This window comes from Apodemus sylvaticus, chromosome 7 (assembly GCF_947179515.1).
Source record: "Apodemus sylvaticus chromosome 7, mApoSyl1.1, whole genome shotgun sequence".
NCBI classification, from domain to species: domain Eukaryota; kingdom Metazoa; phylum Chordata; class Mammalia; order Rodentia; family Muridae; genus Apodemus; species Apodemus sylvaticus.
The window spans coordinates 119499375-119522042 of NC_067478.1; the positions used below are offsets into that span (position 1 = coordinate 119499375).

The following is a 22668-nucleotide window of genomic DNA, read 5'->3' on the forward strand; positions in this document are numbered from 1 at the left end:
GGTTCCAGATTCCCATATACAAACTTGATAACTGTCTATTCTCTGAAACACCAATTCATGACTAATGAATTAGCTAAGCTAATTCATTCATTTATTCATTCAAATATCCTCACTTTACAAATATAAAGATTTCTTAAACCTGAAAGACAGTTTACAATTTCCCACAGTTTTTTTTATCACTTTGTAGATATATAACTTATACAGAATAGCATCTTCCCACATGAAGAAAACCATTTAACAGTTTTCAGAGTATCGTACAAGCTATACAAACATAAGCATCACCTATCAGTCGTCTGTCCCTATCTCCACCCATCCTCATTTGCTTGTCTAATAATTTCCACCTTTAACTCTTTCTGCCTATTTTTTCTTATGTCTCTAAAGACACAGGGCCAGAAGCTCAGAGTCCTGGGTGTGCACAAACTTCTCTCTGGCTTCCCTCTAGGAGCAGTAACTATTTAGCTTCCCAGCTCTAGCTCACTGCTGAGGAAACTGTCTCAAGTTTCCAGGGAGCCCTGTCTCCTACTCTATGAGCTGATAAACACACCTGATAAAGACACAGATGGGAGACACTGGGTTGCTCTCCCAGATCCTTGTATGCATTATAAAGTATGCAAATTTCCTGAAGACTTCTCCTAAGAATTACCAGGAGGGAAAGCTGACTCCAGCCCAGGGCATTCGTGCTGACTGAGCCCAGGTTGCAGGAATATTGGTAACATGAGAGTATTCAGAGGTGCAGAGGTCAATGGTACCTGCTCTTCTTTGCCTAAAAGCTCCACAGATGTGCAACAGGGAACAGAACTCCTCTCTCCAACCACCACATGCTTATAACCTTCTTATAGCAAGCATGTCCCTTTCTCATTGTGTCCTCTAACACAAGTCTGGCCCTGAAGAAGCTGGGGGCTGAAAGAAGAAAAGTTCTCTCACTGTATGAGAATAGCTACTACCACTCACTTGAAAAAAGCCTCCATGACATATGACCTTGTTAGACAGCATGGTCCAGAATTGACGAGTATCCGTTAGACAAAACAGAACTTCAGTCAATTTGAACCCAGGAGCCATGATTCTTTTCTGGCACTCCTTGTTACAGAAACTTCTGAGTGTAGCTGATCAGGTAGAGAGATGAATGTGGTTACTGACAGGAGCCTGATATGGCTGCCTCCTGAGAGGCTCTGCCAGTACTTGACAAATACAGAGGATGCTCTCAGCTAATCATTGGACTGATCACAAGTTCCCCAATGGAGGAGCTAGAAATGGATAAAAGGAGCTGAAGGAGTTTGCATCCCCATAGGAGGAACAGCATATGAACCAACCAGCATTCCCAGAGCTCCCAGGGACTAAACCACCAACCATAGTACACATGGAAGGATCCATGGTTCCAGCTGCATATGGAGCATAGGATGGCCTTGTTGGACATCAAAGGAGGAGAAGCCCTTGGTCCTGAAAAAGCTAGATGCCCCAGTATAGGGGAATACCAGCACAGGGAAGAGGGAGTGGGTAGATTGGTGAGCAGGAGAGGAAGGGGGATGGGAGAGGGTGTTTTCAGGGGGAGGTAAACCAAGAAAGGGGATAACATTTGAAATTTAAATAAAGAAAATATCTATAAAAAAGAAAAGAAAAGGAAAGGAAAGGAAAGGAAAGGAAAGGAAAGGAAAGGAAAGGGAAAAAGAAAGATGAATGCCAATGAAAAGTGTTAGGTTCAGCAAAGAACGGGACTGGACAGCTCCTAGCTCTTGGGTGCTGAGGACCATGTCAGTTGTCATCCCCAGAGATTCTGATACACGAAAGTAGAGACAAAGTGCATTGACAAATCTGTGATTTTAAACTTCCATTGGGCATTGTGATGATGAAGAGGAAAGGGAATCACTGACCTTATCTCTAGACACTGTTGGGGTAGTGCTGAAGGCGACCTGCTCTACAAACAAAGCAAGACCACATTAAACCATCACAGAGCTCAACAAATCCAAAGGCAATAGCAGGGCCCTCTTCTTCATTCTAGGTATGGAGCAAGATGGGTAGCGGTCTGAAAATAAATGGCCGAGCCTTCCCCTCACGTCATAACCAGGTGTCCAGTGGAAAATTTCAAACTTTGTAACAAAGAATTATACTGATGAGAGAGGAGGATAGGAGACATGTGGTGTACCAGATGGGCCAACACCTGAGTCAAATTGAAAATAACTTGTGGGTATAACTAGTTTATAATAGTGTGTTGGACATATCAAATTTGCAAAGAACATAAAGTTCAAGTGTTCTCACCACAAAATAAGTACTTTATGTGACTAATATATGAGTTCATTTGGTAAACTTCACCACATGTCACTTATGAAACATAATATGACTTTATACCCCTTTAAATATATATATACATATATATATATATGTTGTATATATATATAGTCAATTTACAATAAAAAATAAAGAAAGAAAAGAAAAGAAGAAAGCTCTAAGATGAGACACACAAATGAGTTCTTGATACAATTGAAGTGCACGGGTTTTTTTTTCCTTGTGAGGTGCCAGGGCAAAGTGGGTGTGCCAACTAGTAGGAAGCTGTGCTACTCTACATAGGATATTATTTTGGATATCACCAAGCCATCACTTAATCTCCTGTGGCCTCTTGTTTCTCTAGAATCCATGTCCTCCCACACATCCATCCACTACTCAGCAGACTCAGAGCAAGAGCTCTCCTGTGGATGCCTAGAAGCTTCCATAGACAGTTTCTCTTCACTCTTTCCTAGTTAATTGGCACACACCATGAAAAAACCCAGCTCATGTTTTCTTCAGAGACGTGATAATGCAGAGGCAGAAAGTAAATTTGGGTTCCTAATTGCCACTTCACACTAAGAATAATAAACTGTGCAAAAGACAAATTTGTGCAATAAGCCAAGAGGCCTTGAAGGTCTGTCTTCTCATTCCCTTTGTCTTTATAGACATTGGGAGAAGATATAGCTCCTTCCATGGGATATCTTAGTATAAAGATCTGAATTCATAAAATAGAATGGTAGAATTACAATGAAGTGCTGGTTGTAAGAGCTACTGAATTTGGGACAATTATGTGTGCAAGTATCTATTGCAAAAATCACCTTAAGAAATATAACTCAAAATATTTAAGTATATAAAATTAAATGAGAAAGTGCTATCTCATAACAAGAATCTAATCAGTTTCAACTACCTAATAATAGTGTGAGAACCTTTAATCTGGCTCCTAAGGAAGAGTTGCAATGCTGGGTAAGGGAATCTTTGGGCTGTTCCTTCATTAGAAAAAAAACAATGTTTCTTAGGGCATTTTTGCACTCTTCCTTGACAGCAATGGTTCTTTTGAGTTTCCCACAGTTCCCTAGCTCATTTGACCTTGCTTTAAAAATAAGTCTAAGCATCCCTGGGAAGGAACTGGAGGGTTGCCATGCTCTCTCAATTTTTAGCTTTCCCTTTAACTAGACATTTTTTTTATTTTTTTTATTTTTTTTTTTTGGCCATGTTCAATGAGCTACTTGCCCCAGATATTTAAAAGTCAAATATTCTCATTTCTACACAGGTCTGATTACCACGACTTCAAGGAAATTGGATCGAGAGCAGCAGGCAGAACATTTTCTGGAGGTAAGCACATAGAAAGTAGCACTCATTAAAATCAACTTTCCCTAACTGCCCATCCCCCAACCTTCATCACTGAGGAAGAACCTTGATGCATCTAAGCAGTGGGTATCTAAGGCAGGTGCTCCTTCTGGCCTGAAAGATTCTGAATTTGAAGGTTTTCGGTGCAGTTTTCTGTGAGTCAAGCAGGACTCGAAGAGAACACTTAGCCTAGCTTGAGGACAGGCAGGTGCCTGCAAGTCTGCCTGGACTTCAGACTCCTATCAATAATCAGAGAACATTTTGGAGCAGAGTACTGTGGGCCTCAGCTCCAGATGCACGCAGGGAAGAAGCAGCCTCATTGCCATTAGAATGAGGCCCTTTCAAAGGACCCTGCTCACCTCATTTCTTTTCCTGGAGAGATGGCTGAGGACCAGAGGTGCTTCCTGATTCATAGCCCAAGACGACTGCTCCTGAAACTCTACAATCCATACCCATAATTAAGACAGCAGCAGCCATCCACAGTGGAAACTAAGAGCATTGCTTCTGAAAGAGAGGTTGAAAAGAGTATAACGCAACAGATGCAAACAGAGGCATGAGTGAGTCTGAGGACTATCTTTCTTTCCATACATTTCCAGGGTCTTTGCTGGGAAGCTTGAAGGAGTTTTATAGTATCATGATTTAAGTGTGACATTGTGGTATAGAATAGCAGATGACGGTCAAATTTGAGTTTGCTGTTCAGAGCTGATAATGTACACATGATTTTGAAATGTTCCCTTTATCCCCAAGACTTGTGCACATATGCTACACCTGCACACATACACTATCATACACAACTACATGCCTAGACACATATGTGTGCAAATATATATGCATGAATCCATATATACACATACATACACACAACTACTACATATCTATACACTTGTACACATACCTTTGCACCCTTTATACACATACCTACCCATCCCTACAAACCTATACAAATACACATATACATGTATTTGCACATACACAACTCTCAAATCTTGTAGAGGAATCTCTTTGGAGTCCTCCTTTGTTTATTTGTTCACCATGAAGGATCTATTTAAGGAACACAGGCACTGAAGTAGCTTTGTAGTGTGAAGCTTTTCATCATGGTATATAATTAATCACCCTAGACTCCCATTTCCTTGCCCTGAATGTGGCAGGGCATGAATGGTAAGTATACCTCACAGGGACACTGTTAGAATTAAACCTTGTGTTCTATAGCAAAGTAATTTCCAGAACTCCAAGTCCCCTGCACAATAGAGTGTTGTTATTACAGCATAACCCAGTCATAATCTGCTCAAAGCACTACCTTTATCCCGTAAAGATAAAGAGTACAGGCTGACAAAAATAATTATAATACTTTTTTTTTCAAAATCCTATTAATGGGCTGATACGCCAACTGATTCAGGTCAATGATGTCTGAGTTGTTTTGTGTGTTTTTCAGCTTCCCAGAGAGAGCCCAGAAGCCCTGGAGAGGCTGTGTTATGGGGTAGCTAAATCAGTTAGCTCTGAGAAGGAAGAAAGGAAGATACCATCTCATTAGGTGGAGTTCTTTGTATCCCGGGAGGGGTGACACAGGGCAGTTAATGAAGCTGTGTTGCAGAGAAGTGATACAAGGTTGTTTGGCAGTCAGTAGACTTTGCTTCTTCCCATGCAAATCCTTGATGCTTTTGGATTCTTCAGAAACTTAGCTAAGTATTGAGTAACACAGTCATGTTTTGAATTGGCATAGATGCACTATTATCATGTGGTGATCTAAGGCCAGAACCCTCAGATATAGTTAAGTTTATCTCTATTTTCTGAGAAAAATAACAATCCTGGGCAACTATACCTTCAGCCTAACGTCTGCCTGTGACTAGGGATTAACCAATCTCTCTACAGCGCGAGGGCAGGAATGATTAGCCATGAGATAGTCAAAGGAAGAAGCCACTAAAAAGGTAGCAAGAGAATTCAATAGAGGATGGGGGAAGCTCTGTCCAAAGAGGTGACATTTGATGGCTTGAGTATGAGACTCTGTCCAAGAAACAGAAAGTACAGAAGAGTGTGGACGTGGAACAGGGCAGAGGTGTGGTGGTGGCAAGTCAAAGTGAACAACAAACACATCCTTGCAGTAAGGATCCCGTGGTTTTCTCTGAGTGACAGATAGAAAGTCATTAGCCTTTGATGGGTTGATTGCAGAGTCAAGCTAGGGTAGGGCAGTGAGGAGAGTGGGAGACTATGGCAAGCTTCTAGTGAGACCCAGGTGGTGCAGTGTGGTCTAAAAGAGGGTGAGAACAGTATAGGTAGGTTTGGAAGGGAATTATCTTTTCACGCCCCATCAGGGATCCAGAGACAGGCAGTTGAGAACTGAAGGGCTCTGGATCATTTGAATCAGACCAGTGTGCCATGGGATACACCTCGTCACTTTCCCAGTTCCACAACATACTGTCCTCAAAGCCTGCTGAGACTCAAAAGCCTAATCTGTCTCTCTGTCTCTCTCTTTGTCTTTCCTCTCTCTCCCTCTCTCCCCGCTTTCTGTTTCCACTTCTCCATTCCCCTCTTCCCATCCTCTCTTCTTTTTATTCATTTTCTTACTCTCAACCTTTAAACTGTATTTTTATAGCCATTGTGTTTTTATTTTATGTAACATCACAGGAGAGTTTGAATAACACCCATTTATATTTTAATCAATCTTGCTTTAGGTTAGTCCTGCAAAAAATAATAATTGGTAGTGCAGACACAAATTTTTGTAACTGCTGATCATTTACATGGACATTTGGAGAGTCCTGAGTGTGGAAACTTAATCACTTAGGAGTTTAATTGCCCAAATAACACTGTGATCCTCTTATGCTCATAGAAACCTCTAGGTCTTTTTATACCTTTTTCTTCCCAATAAAATGAAGTTGACTCTCTTCAAAAGAGTCAGTTTAGAAGCCAACAGGGCACATACATCCTGTAAAGAAACCCAGAGGACATAAGTGGTTGGATATTGGTTGCTGTCTTCATGGTAGGAGGCACTTCAGCTATACCTTGGTTTAAAATTACTTATTTTTATTGTGTGATTCTGTAGAGAAGTCACATTAATCTGTGGCTGCCATGACTGTTTCAGCTCACACCTGCGAACCCATTTTCAGTAGGTAGAGGCAGATGAACCACAATTCTGACTAATTTAGCCTACATAGCAAGACTGCCTCATCAAATGAACAGTCTATGGATACCAGAAGTTGGTTGTTATCAGAATCAGAGAACTTGCCAACACTTGAGAGCATCAAGAAACTGTAGACAGACCTGCATGTGCAGCGCCTGCTTCCTCTATGATTTCTGAGTGTTAATTCTCACCTACCTTGGAAGTCACTTATGTGAAAATATTCTCCGATCTTCTCTCACCTCCATAAAGGCAAAAATAGATTTGTAGCTCACGTATCCAAACTTTAAACAACCCTTGACAGGCAGTTGTGCCAGAGGCCAGTTCCAACTCCCAAACGTAGTGTTGGAAAAGACACATTGACTCGTGAATAAGCACCGTGGCCTGGTAGTTTTAACTTTGGTCTGGCTTACTCCATCTTCAGAGAAGTCAGCTGTGAAATAGGGAACGAACGCACTAGCTCTTTCTTGCAGTATAAGCACTGATGAAGACTGGTTTCTCACCTATCAGATGCTGAAGTACCTGAGGGCCTGAAACTCCATTTCTTGTAGCATTGAATCAAGGTCATGTGGAGACAGCTGGTGTTCAACAGACTGTCAGAGCTCAAGTGCAGTCTTGGACCTCTCTAGATGCCATGCTCCCCACCCATGAAGAAGAGTAACATTTCTTGTGTCTCACTTGCTGTAAAGAGTAGATGAAATAACGAACGAAAAGTGTGAATGTTAGAGAATGTGTGTGTCTGTGAATAATAGGGGTGTGGTCAGGACAGACTGGCTTTCTTGCCTCTATGTTCTCTATACCTCGGAAACTCTGAATGCAGTGTGTCTGATGTAACTGGTGTCACTCTAGACACAGTGTTGGGGGCACTATCAGTACTCGGGAGAGAGTGTGAACTCAGAGATAAAAGCCAAGAGTCCTCTGCCTCGTTTCATTTGTATGAGGATTTCCAAGTTAAATTATCTCCAGCCACAATTTTTCTTATTCGTAAAACAGAAGTAATAGCAGCTGCCTTACATTCACAAGCCAGGCCCCCCAAAAGCCTCCAAAACATTGCTAGTCCCTCCCTTTCCCATCTCCTCTCTCCCATGTCTGCTCCAGCAGTTGACTCTCTGAAATTGATTTGATTATTCATGTGTGTGTGTGTATGTGTGTGTGTGTGTGTGTGTGTGTAATTCTAAAGTTCTAGCTTAATTGTGTGTTGCTAGATTCTGCTCCTCTTTTGATTTTGAAATGTTGATCTGTTTGGAGCTGGACGTTCTGATTAAACTCTCCCAAAGGGAACAGAGAGAATATTTTATTTACAAATCAAAATGTGGTAACAGGACACAGTAACCAGTGTAAAAACACCTAATGATAAATTATGCTGAATATGTGTATAACTTGAAGTAGCTAAGAGAATATGGTAAGACTTTGTGTGGCAAAATTGGCATAAATATGAAATCATATCAGAGATGTACATGAGACCTATAGGCATGTGCATTATTTAGCATCTGTCTTTTTCACAAACTCATCCACCATCTTCTGTAGAATGCACCTCATGTGGCTATGATTTTCTTCATGCCTGAAAGTATCTTTACTTACTTATTAATTAACTTTGCCCTTTGACAACTTTATTCAATTATGTGATGCATGCTAATTCTCACTCCAACAATAAGAGAAATGGGCTGTACTTTAGTAAGTTCCTAAACTACTTCCTCCTGCTTCCAATGCAAATCCAGTTGTGAGGGTATGTGTCTCCTGGGGACTTCCCTACTTTAGTAAGCATCTGCTTTTGAAAGGATGATAATTTGTGGAGAAAAAGAAATACAAGACCATCTCAACCTCCTATTTCCAGAGCCTAATCCTTAGAGGCATGGAAGCCAGTCTCCCTCGTACCCTGTGTGAGCCACATTTCCTGGGCTGTGAAGGAAAGATTTCCTTTCTGCCACCGACTCTGCACAGAAGCGAGCACTGATCGAACCACAGCCTGTGTTCAATGCAGAAGAGCAGTTCCTAACTCACACTCCCCTGTTTGCAATCCATCACCCACAGGAGATGATAAACATCTAATTCAGAAGGAAGATCTTAGATTTTCATGAGGCCCCACTGTAATTCCTGGTGTGCCACTGAGCACTTTAAAAAATGCTGATGCACGAGGATTGGGCACGGAGCTAAGCCCTGTGCTAATGTGTGTTTTGCCATGACATTATTGAGATGGTGTGTACAGGCAGCCAGAGTCTGCAGAGGAGTCTGACCAATCTAGAAAGTCTTCTCCACTGTAAAAGGACATGATTTTTTTCTATGTCACCTTCCGGTGGGGAAGAATCTTTTAGGCAAAGTGTCACCTTTCTAAGCTTTAAGGACCTTCACCCAAAGCCTCTGAGAATTTGAAAGAAAAGGCAGGATGTCCATTGAAATTCAAAGCTCTACTCTGGCCTTATTGGGCAGAGGGCCAAGCCAGCAGCAGACAGGCTCTCACAATGCACAGGCAGTGGAGACCCTTTTGTTTGTTTTGACAAGAGAACATGATAAGGGTTTTATTTATTCGGCGTTTATAAAACAGAGAATGATACTATGTTTCTAGTAGCCATACCCAGAGCATAAGGGTGCCACCTCTGCATGAAAATAACCACAGACCTCCCTGCCCAAGGCCATGACAAATCCATGATCTACCCTTCGATACAAGTGCAAAGCCATCTGCCCATCGACAGCAAGGGCAAATCATTCAAAAGTCCTGTCAGAACACAAAGACATTAGCATATAAGGAGGAATATACACAATCTCTGATGTTTTTAAAGCATATGCATCTACACACAAACACAGAGAGATACAGACATACATGTATACATGTAATATATGTTCCCACATGCACATATACACCCTACATATACAGAGTCATATGCATACACACAAACATATACATGCATATACATACACATACATATATGTATGCATACATATACACACAAATGCATATGCACACATACATATATACTCACAGACATATATACAACATGCATATACATACTCAGATTTATAGAAATATATATACATATATATACACAAATATATAAACACAATAAATACAAATACACATTCATATATATATGCAGATACAGTTATATGTACATATATACGTTCACATATGTTCCCACGTGTCTACAAATATATGTACATATATGCATATACTTATATATATATGTATACACACAAACACACATATATATACATACTTACATACACACACATACATACACACACACACACACACACACACACTACACACCCACCCTTCCTACTTACAAACATACATTCAGATATATAAACATATAACAAGCACATGGGTAAGGGAGAAAAAAACTAATTTATTCTAAAACTCCTTTAGAATTTTATAAGGAGTACAGTTATTTTGAATTATATAATAGTTTGAAATACAACCATGATATACAAAAATATAGAGTACAAAGCAAATATTCATTGTAGGGAAGAGAAATTGGAAAGACACTCAAAAGGACATAAGCAGCTAGGAAAATTTTAATGAGGATTTTAAAATTATTTTAAATTTATAAAATTAAATACATCCATAATTTTCCCAACCAATAATTACCACCTTTTCTATTTTGTTATGTGATTTTTCAGAATATCTTTGCATTTACATACATATACACACATTTATTACATGTAATCTTGCATAAAAGCTGTCAAATATGATTAGAGAAAGGATTTAGTGTGTAATGGTGTATAATTTGCCCAAGAATGATAGCATGGACTCAAAAAGTATGTAAACACAAAGAGTGTATTATTCTACAGATGTCCAGCATGCTGGGTCTCCCATTATGAAGATGGAGAAACAAGCTATACAAGATAGAACTCCCAGGCCAGATTTAAAACACACTAAAGAAATTCCTGGGGTAGGTGACCTTTATCTTACTCCATCTCTAGAACATTCCAGAATCATTACCAGGAAATGGGGACTGGAAACTGTTGCTGGGAAGGTCTTGAAATTGTTGCTGAGGAAGTCTAGAAGCTGCTTCTGACCCATTGTCCTTACCTCAGGCCAGATGGCAGGGAAGCTTCTAAGGCCTGGACTTACCCAGTTCTTGGAAACAGAGATTTAGGCTTCATCTCCTGAACTGCCAATTTAAAGCCTGTCATGGAGTCAGCCTAGACTTCTCAAGTACTTAAGCTATTTTATGCTCTTGCAGAGGAACAGAGTTCAGTTGCCAGCACTCAGTTCACAACTCCAGCTCCAGGGCTCCAACATATTCTTCTGGCCTCTATGGGCACCTTCATATATGTATGCATATGCCCATACAGACACCCAAATATATATATATATATATATATATATATATATATATATATATATATGCTGTCAAATATATTATAATATTGTACATATCCTTTTAAAAACATTTCTTACTTATTGAATCCATTTACATATTGATACATTTATGTTCCCCCATTGGATTCTTATGATAGACTTTGCAATGACCTTAAGAAGGGATCCATTCATCAGCGGACTGCATGGATTCTGCCTAGCCTTCCTCCTAGGTCCTCTACCTAAATTTGCACACTGTCAGTGTGGATCCCATTTGGAGGCTGTTGACTTGCCTGCTGGTCATGGATCAATTCAAAGACTATTGAATCAACCAATGTCACTCAGCAGATGGCTTGATCAGGCTGCACAGAAATAGAAGCAGAGGGCCCCCGCTGTTGTAGGTATGCACCCCTAGATGCCTCAACAACTTACTCAGATCATCAGTTATTCCTCTCTCTTTCTGTGTAGATTGACATTCCACACCACAGCATGCTCTCACCGAAGCCACATTGTAACCATTTTTTGTCAAAGGTCTCAATAAATCCTATACAACCATTATATCTCACCATTAAACAACACCTAGAAAAAGCTAGTCTAGGTGATGGAGGTATTTAAATCTCAGTTAACACCAGGATAAGCATTTACCAAATATGGCCATATGAGCAACATGCATATCTAACACTGTTGCCTGTCCTAACAGTGACACTCTGTGGTGTCAGTGGAGACAAAATACTACTGTGGCTGAAGCTTGGTGTGTCATTCAGACAGCATGTATAACATCCTGTGTTGTAAGACAAAGTCCTAGCATCTAGATCTGGCTCAGTTGTTAAGACCACTTACTGGTCTTGCAAAATACCCATGTTCAGTCTCCAGCTTTGACACTGGAGCTTAACAACTGGGTGTCACCCCAGTCCCATGGATTATGACACCCTTTTCTGGCCTTTAAGGGCACCAGGAACACCAGCAGTTTACACACATAATGCAATCAAACATTAATACACAAAATAAAATTAAATAATAAACCTTTAGAAAAAAGAAAAGGTAAAACAAAACCCAGCCAGATGATGCCTCTGGATGTAGCAGACAGAGAAGCAGCCACTGACTTATGGTCGTCGTCAGTTTACATGGAGGCTGAGCTATCCAGGGACTCTGAAACCCTGGTGCCCTCAGTTAAACTCATCTTCACACAGCCTTAAGATATGGTTTTGGGGAAGGGATGGCAGGAAAAATAATATACTCCTGTGAAATGCCCTGTTTGGGGGGATAAAATGCAGGTAAATATATAATTTATGGATGTGTCTATTGAGACTAAAGATTACAGGATCCTTTAAGACTGTTTTTGCTTCCTTCCTGGCTATGCGTTTAAACCGACTAGGACCTTGAGTATAACTTAATTGAACTGAAAAGCATTCTTCCTCTACTATATCATGTTCATAAAGAGAGAAAGATGACTATTTTGTTTCCATTCTGAGTGAAATTCAGGCATTCATCCTTGGGTCCTCCTTGTTATTTATCTTTTTAGGGTCTAAGCAGTGTAGTATGACTCTACTGTACTTTATGGCTAACATCCACTTATAAGTGAGTACACACCATGCATGTCCTTTTAGGTCAAGGTTAACTCACTCAGATTGATATCTTCTATTTCCATCCATTTGCCTGCAAATTTCATGTCCTTGTTTTTAACAACTGAATAGTATTGTGTTGTGTAAATGAACTATTTTTCTTTATCCATTCTTCTGTTGAGCGGCATCTGGGTTGTTTTCAGTTTCTGACAATTATGAATAAGGTTGCTACCAACATAGTAGAGCAACTGTCCTTGTGATATGGTGGAGCATCTTTTGGCTATATGCCTAGGACTGAGTGGCAGCTCTACTTTACAGCTAGATTTATCTAAGAGAATATCTGGATTCTGGGACTGTGTGGAAATTTCCAGAGATGTGAATAGGAAACTGTAGATAAATCCTCTTCAGAAACACCAGAAGAGACCACATCTATGTAGAATCCAACTGAGGAGAAAAATGAGCTGGGACCCCTTAGCTTGCATTATTACATCACCCACCATGAATTTATTTGACCCCAGAATTCATAGCTAAAGAATGCATGCTATAAAGTAGAAAGCAGCACTCTGACCAATTTACATCTGACATTACATGTTAAGTATTTAGCTCTCCACAGGTGTGTGGACTACAGGCTTGATGCAGCACATTAAAGAAGCAAGACAACACTGTGCATAGCTGCTGGACGTAAGATCAGAGATGAACTTAAGATCACAGGAATGATGGGTTATAAGTTCAGAACCACAAGAGTTATCAGCAGAGGGAGAAGCATTATCCCACTGCCTTCTTGTTCTCTTTTTAATTGCCACACATTTCAGTCACATCCAGATGTTCTACTATTGTGGCTACCAACTTGGGAAATTACATTGTAGTCACTTTCAGAGCTGTCAGAACATGAAATTCAACAATGGCAGTTTATAATCCATTTTCTCTTAAGTGCTTAATTTTTTTCTTAACCCTGATGGGTTGTCATGTACATAAAGAAAGTCAAGCTTCTTAAACTGAGTTATCCCATATATGTAAAGTTGCTCTTTATCAATCCCCATGAGTGCATTGGTTCTGTGCATGGCTGGAGCCTGTCTTACCTTACCTTCTCTCTTTGCACTTGGGCCATTTTAAAGATAGATACTGCTTGAAACTTCAAATTTAAAACATTGGATTTTATGAAGAAATTCTTTAAATGTCTTTGATGCCTTTGGTGTGTGTATGTGTGTGTGTGTGTGTGCATACATTCTGAAAACTGAAGTCTAATTTGAAATGCCAGCACTATTAATTTAGAAAATGCATGTTTTCCTACCTAAACAAACTATATAATAGTGTAATTTCTGTTTTACAACTAATACCTTTAATATTTCCCAGACAATTTTATCTGTACTTTTTAGTTGCAAAGGGATAGAGTTCTTCAGTTCAATGCCTTCAGCATTCTTATGGTAATTTTGAAATTGGGAGACTTGGCCTCATTCATAGATGGTAAACTGTAGAGATGTGGCCACTTTCAGTACAAACAAAGGCATCGAGAACCTTGAGGTACATTTGAAAGGAGACTGTTTCTAACAAGTCAAATTATAGTGTCTAGTCCTACAGTCACTGAAAGGCTGAGTTCGTGTGAGATGCTGCCTTTGCCCTTTTGTGGAGCTGCTTGCATAATCTGTCTGACTGTGCCTAACAGCACACTGAACTCAATAAATATGTAGTGCTGGTAATGTTACTGCTCAGAATTCATTTAGCACTTTCACAGCCTTTGAGTGTCATGATGTTCTGCCTACTAGGTGCAGGGAATTTTAATTTAATGCCCTCTTCGAGCTTTGGAAGTGTAATGACCCATGTAAGGTAATCCTCTACTCCAGCAGGACATTTTTGGAGCAAAGCCATCGAATTGTCCAAGAATTCATTAAAAAATCAGAGAAACTTTTCTTCCCACACTAAAATACAGAGGCTTAACTGACTGGCTTTCACAATGTCTTTCCTCTAAGCCATCTACATCATTATTTTCCAACACAAACATACAAAAACACGAAAAGTAGAGAGAATTTGAGTACATCTATAATACTTAAAACATTCTAATCATCCTGACTGAGTTGAAACAGGAGGAAAATAAATAAATAAAAAGGCAGAAACAAGCCACATAGCCAACCTTCCTCACTGTCCTTTAGCCTGACTTAGCTGTGACTAGACTTAGATCAGGTCCTAAATATCTTCCCCCATGAAGTCAAGGTTCCTCTTGGCTAAAGAAAAACTGGTAAAGACAATTGTGGTTTTGTTCCCTTGTTTTCATGGCTCTGAGGATGGAACCCAGGGTTTTCTGCAGGCCGGGCAGGCATTCTGCCACGGACTCACGCTCTCGCTCTCAGTGTCAAAGATCATTTTTATAGCAATCTTGTCTTTATTGCTGGCATGATTTCAGGCATCTAATGGGCACTGCAGACACCTGTTTATTTGAAGAATAAATGATCCGTAAAGGGAAGTGCCACTATCTATAAAAACTCCTGTTGATTATTTTGTTCTTTTTCTTTTCTTTTTTATACTTCTCTCATACATTACATCCTGAACCTAGTTTCCCCTCCCTGCACCTCTCTCTCCCAATCCTTCCCTCACCTTCTCTCTATCCACCAGATCCTCTCCATTTCCCTTCAAATACAGAGAAGACCACCCAGAAATTTGACCTGACCATGGCATAACATATTACAGTAAGACAAGACATAAATCCTCTTGTCAAGGCTGGATGAGGCAACTCAGTAGGAGGAAAGGACTTCCAAGCACAAGCAAGGGAATCAGAGGCAACCGCACAAGCAAACCAAGCCTCACAGCCATGGTGTATATGCAGAGTTCCCATATAGGTCTATGTCTGTCACTGCTGTCTCTGTGGTCCCCAGTGAACCCTGCTTAGTTGATTTTGTAGACTGTGTTCTCCTGGAGTCCTTGAACCTGGTGGCTTTTACACCACTTCCTCTGCACATTCCGAGGGATTCCCCAAGATCTGCCCAGTGTTTATGTCTGATCTGTTCCCATTCATTGTTGGACTATGACTCTCTGATAACAGCTGGGGTGGATGCTGATCTGAGTACAGCTCAATGCCATTGGGAGTCATTTCATTGACTTTTTTCCAGTCATAGTTGGTTCTCTCCTGGGTCTCTGGGCTGTCCTGCCTCCGGTTCCCGGGCATCCAGGCAGTGTCAGGCATAAGCTCCCTCTCATGACATGGGCGTTGAGTTGTACCATTTGTTAGTTGGCCACTCCGACAAGTTCTGCACCACTCTTACCCCAGCACATATTACAGGTAGGATAGATTGTAGGACGAAGGTTTTGTGACTGAATGAGGTCCTGGCTCCTTGGCCGAGAGCCTTAACTGGTTATAAGATGGCCAGTTTGGGCTTCTTATGCTTCATTACTCAGAGACTTCACTAAGGTCACTCATGTAAGATTCCAGAAGTTTCCAGGCCACTGTGTTTGTTCATTGCTCCCAAAAGTCCCCTTATTCCAGGTGTCTCTCCCTCAGTCTCTCTCACCCACTGCCTGATTCCTCCTTTTCCCACTCTACATGGCCCCAGGTCCCCATAAAATTATTTTAACTCTCCTCCCCAGGGAGATCCATGAGCCTCCTCCCTCACGCCCCACCCTCCGAGCCTTCCTCCTTAGCCTTCTGGGTCTGTGGATTGTAGCATAGTTCTTCTTTACTTTATAGCTAATGTCCACTTATAAGTGAGTACATATCATGTTTGTCTTTCTGGGTTGAGGTCTGGGTTGCCTCACTCAGGATGATTTTACTATTAAAGCCTAAGATAAATGACTAATTAACCAGAGGCAGACATAAATGCCACAAGTAGATTTTTCACTTTATAAAACCTAGTATTACCTACAAGATTGTCTTAAAATAATTGCAGATATCAGAATAACACTGATTAACCATGGGAGAATGTGTAGCAGAATTATGTGTGCAAATGGGAGAAGCAACTTTTAAGTGCTTCAAGGTCCAGGACTTTACCTAGGAGGAAAGGGGGAGCACTTCAGGCCTTGAATAAGAAAAAGAACAATACCAAGAAAAACAACAGTCATGTCTCTGGCACAGACATAACTAGTGATGGATGTAATACCCTTGGGAGATGGTGACACAGGAAACATGATAATCAAGCAGAATGGGAATTGGAAAAAGAGGGAGAATGAGAAAATGCAGAGCCCATGGAGGCAGAATGGCAGCCACTAGGGGAAAGGTACCTTGAGCTGAGTGTGGCGGTATAGCCACCACAGCATGGTAAGTGCACCAAGAAGATAAGAGGGGCGTGGTAAAACAGATGGGAGGAACTCGGTACAGAATGAGACTGTGGAAAGAGGAGGATGACTCATGGTCTGTCCCAGAGCTCAAAGCTGAAGCTACCAGTCACCAATGCAGACATCATGAGTTCAGTTCATTTTAGTGGTAACTCTTTACATAAAATCCTCTGGTCCCCCACAAGCTATACCATGCTTACATATCTCCTCCTCTTCATCATATGAGTTCAGTGGAAAAGGTGCTCTGGGTAAGCATCTCCTGGGAAAGCAGAAAGTCATATTTCATTCATTTTCCTGTAAATTTGCATGTGTTTCAATTTTGCTCATTTTCATGACATTCTTGACTCTCAGTATGTGATCAGCTGCTTCGTCTCCAGTGTTTGAGTTAAGGCCTGAGCATTTCTGTGTCCTTCTTAGTTGCATATTTAGTGGTGATTTGACCCAAGGAGTCAGCCTTCACCAGCATTATCTGAAGAATGTGTCCCAAAGGCATGCTATTATAGACTCTTGGGGGTAAGGGAAAGACTTATTCCTTTTGGCATAGTGAACATTTGTTCTTACTGGGAAGAAAAGCCTATAAAATATTTGCATAGAAGGAGGAACTCATTGTTATTGCAGCATGCATGGAAAGAATCTCGTGATTGTAGGCTGGGCCAATCGTGGTTGCAATAAAGGTTCTGCCAGATATCACTAAATGGGTGAGAGAAAAGTCTTACTCCTTGACAATTTCAGTACCTTCGGCTGTAATGAAGATGACTGCAACCAACTCATTGGATATTTGAAATGCTATATAAAAAGCGAGCAGGAGGGTGGCTAGCATAGGGGAACACAGAAACTACTGCTAGTTAATTAAAAATCTAAAAGGCACACGTAATAAAAATCCTACCTCATCCCTAAAATCTGATATAATCTTAGATTCATGGTTCAGTAAGAATATTGCTTAATTGGTGCAAAGGAAAAAGACATTTTGATGATTATGAAAAACTAACAACCCTCATAATCAAGGACACCCTGTTGCCCAGCAGGGCAGGCACATCCTCCAGCTCCCTTGCTAACAACAACATTGCATTGTGGGTGAGCGCAGTGCAACCCAGAAGGTGAATGGTCTTACCTTATCTTATCTGGAAGACCTGTCAGAAGGATCACCATGACTCATGCTCCCACAGAGGAGGTTGTCAAGTACATCATTAGAATTTTAGAGTTCCATGGAATGGCTTTGTCATCCAGGTGACAAGAGACTTCACATTGCTAATGCTAAATCTGAACAGTCTGACGAGTAGGGATGATGTATAAAAGGATGATGACATGGGAAGAAGTTTTGTTCAAAGTGTCTTGTGACAAACCTCTTTTCCTCTCTTAGTTTGGCCTTATACTTTGGCTATTGTATTGCTCTTAATTTAAATTTGATATTAGATCATCTTTAAGCTATTCCTTGATAGCCTAGGATGTGTGGCTTCTGTCCTCAGTATGATGGGTAAAGAAAATATGGCTTGTTTGGACCCCGTCTCCACCCACTGGAGTCCAGAGGAGCCTTTATCCTGGCAAAGTTTCCTTTCAAAATGACATTGCTAATGTGAAGATCAATAAGGTTTCTTCTCTGAAGTGCCAATGGAATCAGGTCATCCACTGATCCCAAGAAAACCTGTTCTACACTTCTTGCCCTTCTTTCTCACCTTGAGATGCTGACATGTTTCCTGGTGCGTTCCTTCCCCAAAGGGCAAGAATGCTCCTTCCAAACTTGACTTCTTGATGCTCAATGGACTACCAAGAGCATATGGCAGTGTCCCACTTTCTGGGGAGAATGGAGTGGAGCCCTAAACTTGTCTGTCAATGTCTTTGAAAGCATGAAAAAGATACTGCCTTGGGGTTATAAAGTGTTTGGCTGGAGCTAGATGGAGCTTGGACTGGCCCAGACTTAACTTTTTACCTTCAGGTTCTCAGCAGTGCTCCCATATGGAGCACACATGAGAAGGTGGGAGGAGTCTGGAAGAGGAAAACAGTCACTAATCAATCTGGAATTCCTGTCAGACCTCACTCCAAGCTCTTAGAACCTAGGATTATTTTTCTGCTTTCTTTACTTGGTGTTGTTGTTGTTGTTGTTGTTGTTGTTTTTGCATCTCCTCCAGAACATAAACAAGTTATAGCTAAGATGAAGTCTACATTGCTCTCCATGATTCTACAACCTCTAGATCAGTGCTTGGCAAATAGTAAATTTTCAGGAAATATTAGGGAATGAGTTAACCTCTGTTTGGCCAATAATAAATTTTCAGGGGATATTTGTGAATGAGTGAACTTCTGCAGGTGTTTTGCTATATGAAATCCCAAGGCAGCCATTTATAAGGACAGCTGTGTTGTAGGTGACTCAAACACACCCCACATCTCCTATCAGGTTCATCCCAGAGGGGGTACCAGAGAAGTATTTTGTGTAATGTCTGATTGCATGAATATATGTGATCTATATGCAGGGAACATTTTAGCATGCCGTGGCAACATTTAAAAAGTATCTGGTTCTTGAATCTTACTGAATTCTTGTACTATGGTTCTTATATTGTGCAGCTATCTCAGAATATTTTGTGACAGTACTGCTTAGAATGGTGTCTGCTTTCTGACTCATCCTACTAAGGACAGAGCTGTGCTCCAGGCATCTCAGAACTTAGAGCTGAGTTGGGGGAGGGCATTAATCCCACCAATGGTAGAGGAGAATGTTAGCCAATTATTCCATAATGAACTATTAGTTACTGGATTTTGGTGGCTTTCTGTGCCCTACATCTTCTCCTGTTGTCCTCACAATAAGCTCAGTTCCTGTCCTTTAGCTTCATGGTAATCATATGTATGTGTGTACATTCTATATATGTTTTACATGTAGTTATTTAGAGTTTTTCTGTAATTCTTTCTCAATTTTTTAGCAGTGGGCCTCATATTAGTAATTCATAATGGATCTGAGTCTGAATCAGAGTTTGATGTACAGGAAATTCTGTCTTAGGGAACATAGAGAGGTCTACGAGCCACGCTGTCTGCTTACCTACTGGTGTGGCCTGCAACTCGTAGAGGCTACCACGGCCATTTAAGGGTTAATGTGTGTTGTTGCATTGCTCTGCTTGACCTGCTCTCCCTAGTTTGGCTTGATTTGATTTGGCTTGGTTTGGCTTGGTTTGGTTTTGGTTTTGGTTTTGGTTTTGGTTTGGGTTGGGTTGGGTTGGGTTGGGTTGGGTTGGGGTTGGGTTGGGTTGGGTTGGGTTGGGTTGGGTTTGGTTTGGTTTGGTTTGGTTTGGTTTGGTTTGGTTTGGTTTGGTTTGGTTTGGTTTGTAAAGCCCTGGCTGTCCTAGAACTTGCTCTGTAGTCCAAGCTGGCCTCAAACTGAGAAATCTACTTGCCTCTGCCTCCCAAGTGCTGGCATTAAATGTGTGCCACAGTACCTGAACTTCTCTCCTGGGTTTCATCCTACTCTGGGGTCTTGGTCAATGACACTTGTGTACACAACTTGTAGTCTATGGACATGTAAAACTGGAAACACATCTAGTCTCCAGAGATGACCTAAAGGATACTTTACTGAGCGTATTCCATTACTTTAATCCCCTCAGTGTTTAATATAATATCTAACCCCCAGGCCCTGAAAACTACGGTAGAATAATTGCTGATTGATCTTCCAGAGAACTTTAATATCTTTGCAACTGTAGGATTGATTATCTTCCTAGACCTAGAGTTTGACACTCCAAAATAAAAGCAAGAAGCCAGTGCTAATACGATTGCTTAACCTATAATTTAGAACACTTAAAAATATAATCCAGTTCACTTTTCTTTAGACACAAGAAAGGCACAATAAATTGGGCTACATGGTTAGTTTCTATAATGAATCTCTTTTTCTTTCTGTATTTTAATCATACAGTCGGAGCTATGCTCTTGTCTAAAACCACAGCTTGAGGAGGGGAACTGTGATGGCTCTGATGAACAAAGCAGTTCCATTGCCCAAAAGAGTAGGAAATATATTTGTGACCATTTTTAGAAAATTTCAGCACACCCCTAATGCTCTGTCTGTCCTACTTCCTTCATTCCTATCTCAGACTCATGGCATTAATCATTTTCTGTCATTCAATAGTAGTTTGGCCACTAGATTTAAGTTATGCATTGTAAATGAAATATCTTAAAACGTTATCAATGCTTCAAATTCGAGCTCTGCTAAATTAGCTCCTTTAATGTAAATGTTTTCATCTTCTGGGGACTTCTCTACAACGGTGGAGAACTCCAGTTTAGAGTTCAGGAGTAAAACACACAGCGTGCATCTCAAAGGAGTAAACCAGGCTGGGGAAAGAAATCAAACAACAAGTGTAAGCTCACTAACTGCTGGGGAAAGAAAAAGCAAGGAAATAAAAAGCTGTACACTTTTCAGGTTTATGAAGTATTCTAAAATTAAATTACTCTAATGATTGTCGCAGCCTGTAGATTGACAAGGAACATTTTAACTGCACACTTTGACTCAGTAAGTAAATATTGTGGCATGCATGTTACATCTCCTTAAAGCTCATTTGTAAAAGCTGTGTTCTGGTCAGGGATAGAAACAATGATGTGATTTACATACGGAGACAACATGATTCTAAAACTCCTTCAGTTGAAACAGTCCCCCACTGCGGCTCTCAGAACATATGTCACCCCAGTGAGGAACCTCCCCAGTGTTAGACAAGCAAATCTAGAGACTGGGAGGCAGATGCTCTAGTCTACCCCTACAATGCAGCTAAATCTACCAAGGCTATCTTATCTTGTGAAAAGGATGCTTTGGCCCTTAGAACTATTAATTATGCCTATTTACTAAACTTTTAATTAATTGCCCCACTGGAAGTGGCAGGCAGTTTTTCCAAAACTGTTTAAATTTCATTTGATAAAACAAAACAAACTACCACCACCAACAAGGCAGGTGTGAACAATCCTACAAACCACAAACTGAGCTCTAATAAGGATACAGTCAGTGCTTTAAGCCAAGTACTGTATCCGAGTTGAACCCCTTATAGACTGAGAATAGGGTTGCTTTGTACTCTTGAAGACTGCACTGTTTGACAGAAGCCCGCAGCTGTATAGAGGTGTGCAAGACAGAACTTACATCACAGTGTAGCCAGTCCACACTAAACAGTCGAGAACCACCTACAACAAATGTTCAGATTCTGCACATGTGCAGCTAGAGACCTTTGCTCTCTAGTAGGAAAAGCTTGGAGGATGAGTAGAACCTTCCAATGAGAACAAGACAAGAATGAGAAGAAACTCCCTAAACTCTATTTACCATTGCTAGAGCAGGCATCATTTGGTGTCATTAAATTGGAAGCCTTGGTTAAGACATGTACCATAAGGAAAACCAACAACGGGTAACACAGAGTTACCAGATATGAATTCATAACCATATTATGACCATGAGGTATTACCCACTGCCAACTGTTCCTAAGAAAGGGCCTCTCCTTAAATTAGACAGCTGAGTACCCAATGCTAACCCCGCAGACACTTCCACTATGCTGTGTCAGCACCAAGGACACTGGTTCACATTTTTAATTTTCATACATTAAGAGGGTAGACTACATAGCTTCTGAGTCCCATCTCAATGAAAGGCTGAATTTTGGTGGAAGAAATATGGACTTAATTTGTATGTATTAATAAATGCAGCCATGACTCTCATAAATCCCCCACTGAAACAAAGAAAAAATTACATTAAAAAACAGACCTCACTTGCCTATGGACTTTTCTAAAAGCTGTACTCTGCACCTTGAAAATCTTCTTTAGATTTAATTTGGTTCTCATAGAAGTAAAGTCCACCCAAACTACATAATCAGAATTCAGTTTGCCCCCAA

At 40.6% G+C, this 22668-nt stretch overlaps 1 protein-coding gene across 1 annotated transcript in view; it reads left to right on the top strand.

Annotated features, from left to right (window-relative positions):
- The first annotated feature begins 714 nt into the window (after positions 1-714).
- LOC127689837 (protocadherin Fat 3) overlaps positions 715-22668 on the top strand; it is a 172322-nt gene continuing 150368 nt past the window's right edge. Inside the window, exons 1-2 of the mRNA XM_052189407.1 lie at positions 715-745; positions 3530-3591. Coding sequence (XP_052045367.1) covers positions 715-745; positions 3530-3591 — 93 coding nt within the window. The remainder of the gene's footprint in view (positions 746-3529; positions 3592-22668) is intronic.